Below are 14,290 nucleotides of genomic sequence, written 5' to 3' on the forward strand. Positions count from 1 at the left end.
GCAAATTGTTACATTAAATTGTTTATTTATCTATCATTACATTACTGTGACGCTTCAAACAAGGCTGATATTTCAATACAGACAAACAAGAAAATTTCGCTGGCGCGTCGCGCGATTTCGCGCCGCGAAAATCGTTGGACCCTGCCTATTGTGATACACCGGCATGCCAAATCACAGACCAAATCTCATTTTCATACGACACTCATCCCACCACCATTACCACTCCAACCCAAGCTGGCAATTGAATTTTCTGAGCTAATTACTAAAACTCTATTGTACCCGATTGCACCTAAACTTCGGATATGAACACCATTTTGTATCCCTAGCAACTCCCCATAACACCTGGGAGGGCCGAAACAAGTGAGGTAAAACACCTTACCCAATTGCACAAAAAAGCAAAGGACACACAGTAAAACACAAACAACCTTAAGGGAATTCCAAGCTACAGGGGCAACCGATGAGAGTACAGAGAACCGAGAAGAAGGAAGGATACCCTCAAAGTGCCGGTAAGCAAAGACACATCTGAATCTGAATCCGGAATTTAATGGGTAGCCAATGAAGCTCATAAAGATAATTGGTGGATGCTACAATCTAAGTGCGGATAGTGCGATCGGATTGTGATGGTTCACCGTGGCAGCGAAAGTACAGCACTTTTAATCATCTGAGATCTGGAAAAAGGTGCTATATAAATCCAAAATTTATTTTACATAATATAATAATATTATATCTTATTCCCAGCCAACAGAGAAATACAACAAATAAGCAAAGGGGAGGGCGCCTTCTCAATCTTTACTTTCTTTACCTTCGCATTTATGAATATTATCAATCATCCAGTTCAAATAGTTCAAGATCAGTTGGCCTGATGATGCGTCATGGACATGACGCGATACTGCAGCCATCAAAAACAGCAAGTCCAGTTGAACATAATTATAATTTAGTAAACCTGTTAACAGGCTTTGCGTTTGGTCCATATATTTCATGTGTCACATTTTCACCTTGTATCATCGTCAACATTGCTCACAAGTGTTAACTACAGGGTGTCTCGGAAAAAACTGTACCATCGGATTTTGCAAAGTTTTTCACTCTCAGAACATTGGATAAAAAAATGGATGGGTAGAAAACAGTTGGTTAAAAACGCCCAACAATGGTTAAGATTCTTAAGTCGGGCAAAATACAGTTTAATACATGGATGGTCAAACCTGTCAATATGGTATTTACATAGGTTGGGTGAATTCAGAGTTCAAAATTACCAATGTTGGTTAAAGGTTTACTAACCTTGGTAAAGAACATTCTTTTTCCGCCAATAAAATTGGGCAAAGTATGGTTTTGCCCAACCATGGTCACATGGTGTTCCTTTACGAACTGTGATTGGTCATATGTGTTGGGCAGAAATGCATTCCAGACAACAAGATGGCCGATGAGTGGCTTGCTGCAAAGCTTGTGGATTGGGGTCTTCAAGATCTATTGAAGACGTTTGAAGGTAGGAAAATATATTATGAAGTATGTCATTTTATCGGGTATAACACTTAGTTTAAGTGTGTGCGAGGCCGAGACTGCGATCAAAACTTACGATGATTTATCGGCGACAACTGCCACCACAACAGGTAAGCTTAATTTGGGCATTAAGGCTATAATATTGTGTATCATGTTCCATATACAATACATGTATGCGTGCATACCGTCACTATCATGACCATGTACACAGGGAATATTCCGCTTGCTGGCCCCATGCAATCACTAGCGGCATTGACTGGGGTAACAAACTGTTAAGCTTACCGGTTGCGGTGGTGGTGCTGTCGCCGATAAATCATCGTAAGTGTTGATCGCTGCCCCGGCCTCGCACACACTTAAACTAAAGTGTTATACCCGAAAAAATAATATACTTTACAATATACCCAGCAAACACAAAACGTTTTCGACATCATTCGCAAAAGGTTATAAAAGGTTGTCAGAAAACGTTTAAATGTCGGGTTATGTAAAGGGTACATTAATGGTATAAAACGTGTTCATAACATTAAATAACATTTGTTGGTAATTTACTGCACAGCAAACACAAATGTTTTACAGAAAACATTTAAATGTCGGGTTATATAAAGGGTATAAAAACGTTTTAATAACATTTTGAAAACTTGGTACCAATCATTCTAAACAGAATGTTATTTTGGGGTTGAAAAAATATTGCAAAAAATGTTTGCCTAAAATATTTACAATAACGTTTTTAAAATGTTTTCATGACCTTTATATAACCCGACATTTAAATGTTATTAGAACGTTGTTGTTGTTTTTTGCAGCATTATAATACCATAAATTAAGTATTCCGACGGTACTGTTCTTTCAGAGACACCCTGTATGCTGTTTTATATTCCATTCATCACTGGTGTGATGCGCATCATGGCATCTGATTAACTCACGCCACAAAATATATCTGAACATTAAACTTAAAAACAATCAGGTAAAAACAAGCAAATAACAAATGTTGCAATTGCAGTGGTCACAAAAAATTCCTGCCTTTTTTTTCAAATACAATGAACAAGGTGACGCACAGCAGCAATGTAAATGTGCGATATTTTTGGTGTGGCACTTTAAGCAATTTAGGGAGAATGCTCACATTGGCAGCCTCATTTCACATCAACCGAAACTTAGATGTTGATATCAACAAACTCTTATTTGTCATTGGGAGTCCTTCATTCATTAAAAGTCAACATTGAAGAAAATAAAATATGCCTATTTAAAAATCTTATATAAGTACTAAATGAATAATACTAAATACCTTTTAGCACACATTTCGGGCTTTCAAAATATTTTAAACAAACATCAGAATCTCCATCAGTATTATAAACTCCATTTTAATGAATGAATGTGTTACTGATCAAGCTGCCACCGGATCGATTTAAATATGAACAATATTTCGCAAATAACTATAGCATTTGTATCAAATAATAATAATATAGAAAAATAACAGCCTGTAATATATTAGGTACCTAGAGGTAATTAATAAACCGGGTCAAGTGTATACGTATATTGATGAAATAAATTAGTCTCGATTGAACTTTTTCTCACCTCCACAAAATAGTATTTCAGTCTTTCTGAGTCAAATCAGGGACTTCGCACCAAACACTGAACATCGTAAATGGAAATCAGAAAACAAAAACTGAATGTATTGGTTTGTTCGGTATAGTTTAATACGCTATACTACATGTATAATTTCATCATTCATTATAGGAATTTATGATCAATCCATTTTTCCTAAAAGCGAGTAACATTAACAGCATAAATGGATTAAACTACACAATAGTATAGTAACAGCTTATGAAAATCAATACATCATTAACAGTGACATAATATGAATGATTTTACATTAATCGTTTCATCCAAAATACACATATCCTACCATCAATGACATTGATCATGAATAATTTATCGGCTGTTTATGTAATGACTCAAATCCAATAGAGTTAAAGTCTGTGACAACAATGTCAACAACATTTAGCAAAATAAATGAATGAATTAATGAATTAATGTAGCCTATACGTTAAATACATAACATTGGCTTAAATAAATAATACTGATTCCAGAATTGAACATGTTGAAAGAGACAAATAAGAGGGAAATTTTCGAAATATCACAGGTGTAGTATGGAATGAGCACATTAGTCAGCTCCATTTGAATTTCAATCTGAATCCTCTTGTTGAATGTCCCAATTCCATATGAAATTCGTTATACTCCCCCTGAGGAAGATATTTCCAAAAATCTTGCACAAGCGGAGTGTGGACTTTAAATGAGTTAGCTTAATTCGCGGGCTTAATTCTGAAATAAGTCATATTTTTCATTAGTTGATATGAGGAGAGGTCATATAGTTGTATTTTTATGTTCTTTTATAAGCAAGTTATATACATGAAATAATAACAACGCAAATTAAATTAGATATCATATCGTTATGAACACGACAGAGTGCCGAATACGCAAACTTGCTGTTGTGATTAAACAGCGTTTGAAAATCTTGGTACCATTACATTGGTCCTTTTAAAAATTTAGAACATTCCTGAAATATATATTATAGAAGTGAATGTAGTACCAGTTATTTGCAATACTTGCATGTTCTGCAACAGTCGAAACAGGTATTTGCAGCTATTTGCAGGTTTTATGCTGAATCCAAAAAGTGTCCACCACTGGGCAAAGAGCTGTATGCGGGGTCGAATACGCATTCAACTACGTGTAAACTATAGCATTTGTCGTCCTTGACTTCGGGCTTTTGTGTAGAAATTACTGGTTGTCGTAAAGCTATAGATTCTAGACTTGGTATATCGGTTATAATTAGTCATCTCTGTAATATTTTGTGAAAACTGTTGAAATCAAGGATGTTAGAGCAGAAAAAGCAATATTGGCCTATAAGTTTTTGTGATTTACCAAATTTGCCAAGGCGCTCTCACATAATTACGCTATATAGTGATATCGTGTGTGGAATGTTTGTACTTATTTTGGTATCACTGGATAGAAGATACCCATTGGTATCAAATATAACAGTATAGTATTTGTATTAATGTACAGCTAAGTATACGATTCGTCTTTTGGTCAAATTCATTAATCACACTTAGACGCGATTCGTCCAAATCGCAATTTCAATATCTGCGTCTTGGAGTAAGATTAATTATTGGTAGAAATGAAAAATCACCTGAAACATAATCATAAGCATACAATAACTCAATTTGCTCAAAATCCTCGATCCGTCACTCTGCCAAATTCGTAACGAATTATGATTACATGTTAGCCATTGTTTTCAAAACCGGTGAACCGTATTTGATTCAAATTTTACAGAAGTTAACCAGGTAAATGGACTATCGAATTCTTTAAAAAGAAATTATATAGATGAGCTTTTTAATTAGTTAATTGTCCTCTACCCTGAGGCGGAAAATATGTCTATTGGGACACGCTGTATTGAAAATATTGGACTAAATATTCATATATCAAGCACCGAAATGTTTTTACCAAAATGACGGGACAATAGAAAAATCACAAAAATTGTTCGATTTCGATCTGGTTTGCGCTAGTTGAACGCTACAAACATGACAAAATGTCATTCAATACAAAAGTGTGCAAATTGGTTCCCAAATATGTAGAATGTGTAAGGGAAGCTCGAAGGTGGGGATATTAAGAGGCCAACAAGCGGGACAAGGTATTTTTGGTATGCCGAAAGAAGGTAAGCATTTCTTCTTATTTTCATAACAAGTGACAAGATTTCAACGGCTACGACGTCTGACTGGATAATATTGACAAGACAAACAAGATATAAATGCATGACGTTAATTCCTTACGTAGGTATAATACTAATCCTGGAAGCCTTGGATATCAGAGGCAATGAAACGTATACGTAGCATATGTTAGTTGCATGTGGAAGAGTCTTGTATGCTGCGAAAAGACCCGTTCAGAGATTTAGTCAAGACGATTTGGTAGCTCTGATAAGAGCCACTCAGATAAAGTCAATAAGAACATCAAATAAATGTGTCATCCAATCAGAAGATGGTACAGCCTGTTAGTTAGAGTATCTCGTCGTGATTTCCACATAACGACGAATACCATATTACCGTCCCTATTTAACCCATGAAGCGTCCTATAAGATTTCCTGAGCGCGCCACCAACAATCAGAGATAATTTTGTCATCCAATCAGAAGATGGTACAGCCTGTTAGTTAGAGTATCTCGTCGTGATTTCCACATAACGACGAATACCATATTACCGTCCCTATTTAACCCATGAAGCGTCCTATAAGATTTCCTGAGCGCGCCACCAACAATCAGAGATAATTTTGTCATCCAATCAGAAGATGGTACAGCCTGTTAGTTAGAGTATATCGTCGCGATTTCCACATAACGACGAATACCATATTATAATATACCGTCCCTATTTAACACGTGAAACGTCCTACAAGATTTCTGGAGCGCGCCAGCGACAATCAGGGCATAACACCACCACAAAAAAAGTGTTAATAATTATGATAATGTCGCCCTCTAGAGTCTGATATAGCAATGGAATGGTTTATGTTTTATTAAATCGTCAGTATGCCATTATCTCGACGATTTATGGAAAGTACGACGATGAAAAGTGAGCAAAACAATAAGGCCATTCCCATCAAGCACGAATCATGTGGTTTTATTTAAACTCATATTTCTCATACAAACGAATTAATACAGCTGTCTCTCAACACGCAAAATTCCCGGTCGCCTAAATTGTCCAGTGTAATGACGTCCCAGTAGTACAATGAAGGCTGACAACGATTGAGCACAAATAACCATGACGTCATTGCACTAGACAATTTCGGCGCGGGAATTTTGAATATCGCGTGTTGAGAACTGACTGTTTTTATTCATTTTATGGTCAATTTGTTTTAAATAAAACCATGTGATTCGGGCTTGATAATTATTTTTCTAACATACATTATAAGGCATAATGTTGACGGAGATATCCTTTAATCAGTGCATGGTAGTATCATAATTTTACTGGATTTTTAGCCAGATCAGATTTTTTTGTGTAGGACGAAAGCCTTGACGGGTTTTTAATTTGTAACCAATCGTAAGTTTCCCCTGTTCAACTCATTGTTATTTGGGAAACATAACTTTAAAGAAGAAAATAAATGGTTTTGTTATGAAATGTTCAACTACGAAGAACTAGACCTATGTCCCATTCTCTTGAAGCAAGTGGCAAATCTCAGTCGCTCGACGCTTTTAGCGATTGGATTACATTAGAATTACGATATAATGAAAACCAAGTTAATGAAATTCGACGAACATAATTGTGATGAATGGTCCAACAAAATGTCGCTGATAGCAAATTTTATTTACTTAACCCCATACTGGTTGGATTGGTTACAATCAGCAATATATATTATGAATGGTGGTACATCTGAATAGGATTGAGCTTAAAATATTTAGAAGCAGTATTTTAATGGTCACTCAGATATAATCAACCAATCACAAAACGCTGTAATAAAGGTAGATCCCAGGTGGATAAAATTTTTATTTTAGAGACAAAGTGGATATTTAAAATACATAAAGCATCATTTGATTACTCGGTAAGTTAATAGAACAAAATTGAAAATAGGCTAAATCCGACGAGTGGTTAATTTTGATTGCAACATTGAATATATACTCGCAGATGCGCAATACTGGTGCGACTTGAGCCAGGCCACCTAGACTCAATAATTCCGTTGGCTTAATTCCAATTGAAAAGTAAAATTTCAATAAAAACTGACAATTGCTATTTGTTTGGGTGCCTGGTGTAGACTGGTATTGTGGATGGTATACAATGTGATTGTGTATAGCCAAGCACCCCTTTTAAAATAAATCCAGTTCTCGATTAATATAGAGAAAACGAGGCCGTATGCCATAGGAAAGGTTTCTGGACAAATGAATTCCTTTTAATAATATTACCTTTTTTCTTCGTAGAAATGTATTTGCCTTTTCAAGGTTCAAAGGTCTTTGAGATTATTTATTACAATATTTTACTGTATGTCTGTGAGCCCGGATGTTTGTTTGCCTGTCTACCAGTAGCGTAGCTAGCGGTGGAGGTCAGGCGGGAGGGGGGAGGGGGGGCAGAGTGCCCCCCTGACAAAAAAATAAAATATAAAATCAGGTGGTCAAAGGAAAAGAAAAAGGGCAAGGAGCCCTTTTTCTACCGAAATTCAGCCCGATCATGAGCCAAAATAGTACAAAATATTTGCGCGCTACGTAATTTATTTCATTTTCCACAGATTATGATAAAGAGCTGTCAATCCAGTGGCGTAACTTTGGGCCAGGGTGCCCAAGGATGTGCATAGTCCGACGTGTGGGACAGTGGCGTAGCTAGGGGTTGTGGCGCCCAGGGCTAAGGATACATATTGGCACCCCTCCCCAATTCTTGGGGAGGATCGCGATAATTTACACAAATAGGACCAATCACGCATTAACTTTGGTCATAATGAAGTTGAATATCGGTCTTAAATTGATCTTTCAAATGATTTTGTGCTGAAATGCGCGCGAAGCGCACGAAAAATTAGACTTTCATAGCTGGAGTGGGCGCAGAATCGACGCTGAATTGGTTAATTCGGCGCCCCCACGGGTGGCGCCCAGGGCACGTGCCCAGTCTGCCCCCCCCCGTCGCTACGCCACTGGTGTAGGACCTATTTTCTAAGTTAACATGTAGGCCTATGCTCAGCTCAGACTATGATCACTATCTCACATGGCGCAAGAAAGACCAATCGCGAAAGTTGCTATCTAAGAAAAAACAGGTCCTACTCGTCGGACTATGTGTGCATGGTGCAGACTGCAGAGCTAATCAATTTTGGTATTGAAAGCCATAGACCTACCGAATAACTTCATGTTAATAAAAAAAATGTTTTCATCTTCTCCAATGTCTTTACTTTTGAAAATTCATCACTAGCTGTAGTGACGTAGCTAGGGCTTGTGGCGCCCAGAGGAAAGAATACACAATACCTGTGGTGCGGGCGCGCAAAAATGTGCATACAAATTTGGTATAGCCTAATCAAGTTGAATTTTGGTCTTTCAAATGACAGTTTTATGTGCAATGCGCGCGAAGCGCGCGAAAATTTTGTGTTGGTGGGGGCACTCAAATGAAGAGTAGAATTCTATACATGGTGGGTAAAGGTTTCCACTTCTTTCCTATAACAAAGTATTATCGTGTCGAAAGGGTATCCGGTCTGCTGATGGGTGCCCCTTAGCCCGGGTGCCCGGGGGCGCGGCCCCCCAGAGCCCATAGGAGTTACGCCACTGTGTCAATCCAATCTGGCATTAAAAAGTTGCTACAAAATATAGGCTATTAAGCCTAATCATAATACATGCCGTTTTTTACAATTAAGATGTTTCACACATTCAAATAGCAATTCAATGAGTAATGTGTACTAAGTCCTGAGCCTAAACATAGTAAAATCCGTTTTATAAATTTTAGAAGGTGTTTTTTGGTGTTATGCTATACGAAATATTTTAACATACCAGTGTATCTACAATCAAGGAAATTAATGTTGGCAGCTCTGGCATACTAAATGTAAATCGCCACCCCTCTCCCCTAGTTCAATGTTGATGAAAGCACTTTTTCCATTGGGCTCTCCATTGTCCCCAACATTGATGGGGGAATGAGGGAGGGAAGGGGAAAGGAGAAGGTTTGTACTTCTCATCAAACATAGTTATACCAATTTCACTGGATTATATATAAGATCGGCAATGAAGAGTTCCAACATATTGTCAAGGTGTGCCAACTATTAATTTCGTTGATTGTAAAAGCACATACTGTTAGTAGGTATGTCACAGTGGCTGCACAATAATTCTGTCATACTGTGCACGCATACATAACAGTGAATCAAAAAGCGCGCGGATCAAAGTTGGCCAATTTTTGAAAACATACATGTCAAAAAACGATTTCCTCGTTATGTTTCATTGATCACAATAATTTGTCTTTTTAATATATGATAGGTGAAACATTTCCTAAATCACTATCAACTCCGCCGAAATTAAACACTGCCTAGTTTAAGAGTTAAGACCTGTTTTATGAATTTTTTAGATCGTCCATAAATCAATAAATATAGGTCTCTCGAAATAGAGGACCTAGTACCACCGGTCTGAAATACCAGTGTTTGTTATCATGTATTTTTTTTCCTTGGACAATGAGTGAAACACTTCCCTATACCAATTGAAAACTCGGTGCACTTAGGCACTTAACTGCAGTTTCTTTATTCAACATCACAGCAGGTTCATATTTGACAAAATCATGCTGTATGAATAAAACATTGATAAAACATTGAAAAAAGTAAAAATTACATATGCCTAATTAACATAAGAATGGCATAAATATATAATTAGATGTAATTAGCTAATTTGCATAATTAATGACTTTTTGTGTATTTTTTGTTACCAAATGAAAGAACTTCATGTACGGTTCTCTGTTGGCATTATTTTTGCATATTAATTAGCTGGACTTAGTCATTTTTTAAGCTTTTATTTGTCTGCAGATTGGTCAAAATGGCTAAAATTGTATATTTGGTGGATTTATTACATTTATTCGAGGAGAGATTTTTAATCTTGTTTTCTTTAACGAAGTCCGGAAAGATATGCAATTAATCTGTGATACTTAAATCAATGCTACCTTTTCAAGTAAGTGTCCGAATAAGCATTACAAATCCCAAAATTACCATTTTGCCATTTATAGCAATTTGTGGCAGGTTTTCACCCGATTTCCGGGTATCTTCAAGTTGACGTTACATCACTTTGCATTATCCGATTTCAATTCTGTTTTTTGTTTTTTGAAGCATTCATAACAATGATTCAATTAAAAGCGTCAAATAACATGTTTCTGCTGCGCTTATTTTTGGGGTGATATACCTACTGTTAGGGATGAATAAAGTACCCAACTTCATCACAAATTGGACAACTTCTACTGTTATAGTACTTTTAATTTAACCCGATGCTACTTACTTGGTTAATTTTGTCAAGAAAGCTTTTGGATTCTTTCTGAAATGTCATAATTTATAAATTAAAGACCAACTTTACTGATTTATCTAGGTTTTTACCAAATTTGCAAGACATTGTTAATTTTCACAGTTATTAAAGCTTGCATTTTTACTTGAATCTATTAAATGAATGCAATTATTTAAAAGTGTATTTAAGAACGATCTCATAATTTGACGACTTCAATATGTACAATAGAAGCCTGCAACCCAAGCCTTCATGTCAAGTGTGAATAATGAATCAGGTTTTTCTCTCACTGTTTCTAAAACAAACCAACACAAACTGTAATAATTCAAATTCCGACAATGTCAAGCAGCAGTCAATAAATTCCACTGACATCCGAGCTCACGAATTGAAGCAGTAGTGATCAAATCTATCAAGATGATGTCAAAATGTGAGCTAAAACTAAACTACGAAGAAACTGATTTATAGAGAGGTTTTTCTTTGCATGTCAATCGAAACAACACCTTTTTTTAAATTCATAGTAGTTTTGAACATTTCAATGGAAAGTAGAAAATCCTCTCATCTTCCTGTACGTGACTCACTGGTCCCCATTGGTTTTATTTGATTGATCAAACTATGCAGTATGACTCCTCCTTTCTGCAGGTAAATCTCATATTCACCGACACCACGAAAATATCGAACATTGCAAAAGCAACAGGAAAAAGTCTTTAAATATATTGAGAACAAATACCCATACTCCATAAGGTTAGGTCAAACTTTGAGGTTCATTGGACTATGACACTGGGGATGATGTAAGAGCATTTTGCCTCTTCATACAATTTAGTTCACCTCGATCATGCAAAGGCATAATTTTCTAGGCATTTTGAAAGTCAAATTGTTTTCACCTTGACGAATTGCTGTCCGTTTGTATAGACTTCTATTGAATGTTAACCTAATTCAGTTGTTAAACTTGGTAGTGCCATGCAGACACAACATGTTAACTTGATCAAAAACAGTTTCCGTTCACAAGACAGAATTTACCAACACTTTTCAAAATGCATCGTCCATTTCGGTTGCAGCAAACACGTGTTACTACAGATGTAAATCTGAAATATACATTATGCCAACGATTCAATCAGGTCTTCTCTGCTGGTTCCGTCTTTTTCTTTTCTTATCCTTTGCTTTGTCGATCTGGGCCATTGTTATTTTTTTAATCCCGTTTTGTGCTTTCTCAATCCCACTAACTTCTTTTCTCCTTTTAACCTATTTCTCATTTTTTTCTGCTTTCTGCTCTGACCTACTCTGTTTTTACGCTTCAAATGGTCTCGCCACATTAACTCGCCTGTGTTTGGGTCAACAATTCTTTTGAAAAACTTCCTGGAGTAACGTCTTTGCAAATGTGTCCAGTCTGTCCTATGTCCTGTCCTGTTTTGTCTTGACTTGTCTTTGTATTGTTTTATATTTACGGATATTAATAATTATTAGTTATTATTATCTATTTTTGATTTATATCTTATAGTTTGCTTTTTAAATTAATATTGCCTCATGTAAAGGGTCCGTGGCTCGTCAAACTCTCGGTGAGTTTTCTCAACGGCCTGTGAACTTGATAAAATTCATCGGATGTTGATAAGGGGCTGTCCCTGCAAGGTGTATCTGCCATTCTTTAGCAAACCACAAAATTTGAACTCAAATACACACAGTAAAAATGTCAAATAATTGATCCAGATTGTTACGCAAAAACAAACAAAAAACAGAAAAAACAGAAACAACTGGAAGTTCATTTTCGGCAACCACCTTTAGAACCACAGCTCATCTTAAATTACTATGTGTTTCAAGAATTGTTCATAATTAATTGTATTTATTACAACTATTTGTTTTATTTGTTTCTATATATAATAATTGTTGCATACCATATTAAATTAAATTAGGCCTATGTAGACTCACATGACTGGGTATGTTCAAATTAAGATTTAATTTTAATTATAGTTTAATGAACGCGTATTTCTTGTTGGGAGAGAAATTGGACAAAATAATACACACACGCTGATGTTGATGCGTCTAATGCACGAGACCCGATCAGTGCAAGTGTCTAATTTCTATTGCAACAAGTAATACGCATTCATTTAACTATTTCGGTGAATTTGAATGTGAATTTGAATTTGAAGATTAACTTGATTTTGATGAAGTACGCGGGAGCGCGATAAAATTGTCAATTTTATACTATTTTAGACAATAATCAAGGTATAATACCGAATATTGCCGTATTTTTACAGTAAATCTACTTAGACCAGGGAAGTACTTGCCGAAACGGGGGGGGAGGGGGGCATTTGATATCGTGCCCTCCCCTATTGCACGCCCATGCCCACTGCCCCTAGTACGAGTCAGACAGCGAGAACAACGGGCATTACCATCACTGACAAGAATTTATCGCAACCGCGGGATCGCCACCCACTTCAAACCGCCAGTCCTTGCTCCTTGGTACATACCCGCCAGTCCTTAGTACATCCCAAGGACAAACAGCCAAAGGGAAGGATTAGTGGAGTGGTCCGCTGATCTGGAGAGCAAGCCTGTCAAGACTCTTTACAACATCTTCACAATCGTATGTTACAACATCGGAGAGCCAGCTGTTTTCTTACATCTTAAAGCGTTTACACCATTTAGACACCAAGGATGTCCGAAGTTTAGATCAGTAGCTTTGCTGATTTGAGCGAGGCGTGAAAGAGGCGATCCGAGGGTTGAGCAACCATCCCTCATATCAAACGTGGAGGAGGCATAAAGGACATTTCTCGCCGAATGTCATCAATACCAGAAATTTCCGGTACTCTGGGTCATTCGCATCACAACCCAGCTGACTACTGAAGGTTTCAGTCGCAACGTCGGTTCGTTCGATAAAAAAGGTATGTCTGGTTAAATTGTTCTCATTTTTGGTTTAAAAAAATAGGTAGCAAATATTCATATAATTTGATTTGACTTTGCACTACATTCTTATACAGGGATGTCAATTGAGATGACTGTTATAAAGACAATTATAAATGGTATTTGAAACCAAAATGACAAATGCAGTGTAGAAACTAGAGATAGACATGCAAATTTGTGACCAACCCATAAGGCATTGGCTAATTGTCAGCGAGTTTGAGCCCTTACAGATGTCCAGAAATTGCAATTCTAAGATTTTTACCCTGATGACCTTTCACCTGACCCCTACAAAATGTTCCAAAATGGTCCCCCTGGCCATGAGGTTTGTTGTCACCAAGTTTGAGCCCAGTACCCAATACAGATGTTCAGATCATACAATTCTAAGATTTGACCCGAGATGACCTTTGACATGACCCCTTTAAAATGTTCCAAAATGTTTCCCTTATCATGAGGTTTCTTGTCACCGAGTTTGAACCCTGTATCCCTTACAGATGTCCAGATCATGCAATTCCCCAACTTGACCCCTAGATGACCTTTGAACCGACCCCTGCAAAATACTCCGAAATGTTCCCCTGGTCATGAGCTTTGTTGTCATCATACCCCTTACAGATGTCCAGATAATACAATTCTAAGATTCCAAGATTACCTTTGACCTGACTCCTGATCCTATTGACCTTTGACCACAAATATGTGAACACCCTAAAGGCACATTGAATGTAAACGTCATGACGAACAGGAGTTGACCCTTCCAAACGTGATCGGGTTATTTTGTCCATTGAAATACACTGACTGATTTAACAGTTTCTCCTGCTGAAATGCACAAAGGAGACATCCTCAAGTTGGGCTATTTTTGACTGCAACGTATTTTTTCTTATAGCCATTCCAACACTGAGCCAATGTTAATTTTAAATCCAACATCTCATAATTGTCTGATCCATTTA

General features: G+C 36.9%; 1 protein-coding gene across 1 annotated transcript in view; it reads left to right on the plus strand.

Moving 5' to 3' along the window:
• Positions 1-1,410: 1,410 nt before the first annotated feature.
• The window catches only part of LOC140169092 (uncharacterized), a 61,928-nt gene continuing 49,048 nt past the window's right edge, over positions 1,411-14,290 (plus strand). The window contains exon 1 of the mRNA XM_072192367.1: positions 1,411-1,480. Within this exon, the coding sequence (XP_072048468.1) occupies positions 1,411-1,480 (70 nt within the window). The remainder of the gene's footprint in view (positions 1,481-14,290) is intronic.

Source organism: Amphiura filiformis, chromosome 1 (genome assembly GCF_039555335.1).
Source record: "Amphiura filiformis chromosome 1, Afil_fr2py, whole genome shotgun sequence".
NCBI lineage: Eukaryota > Metazoa > Echinodermata > Ophiuroidea > Amphilepidida > Amphiuridae > Amphiura > Amphiura filiformis.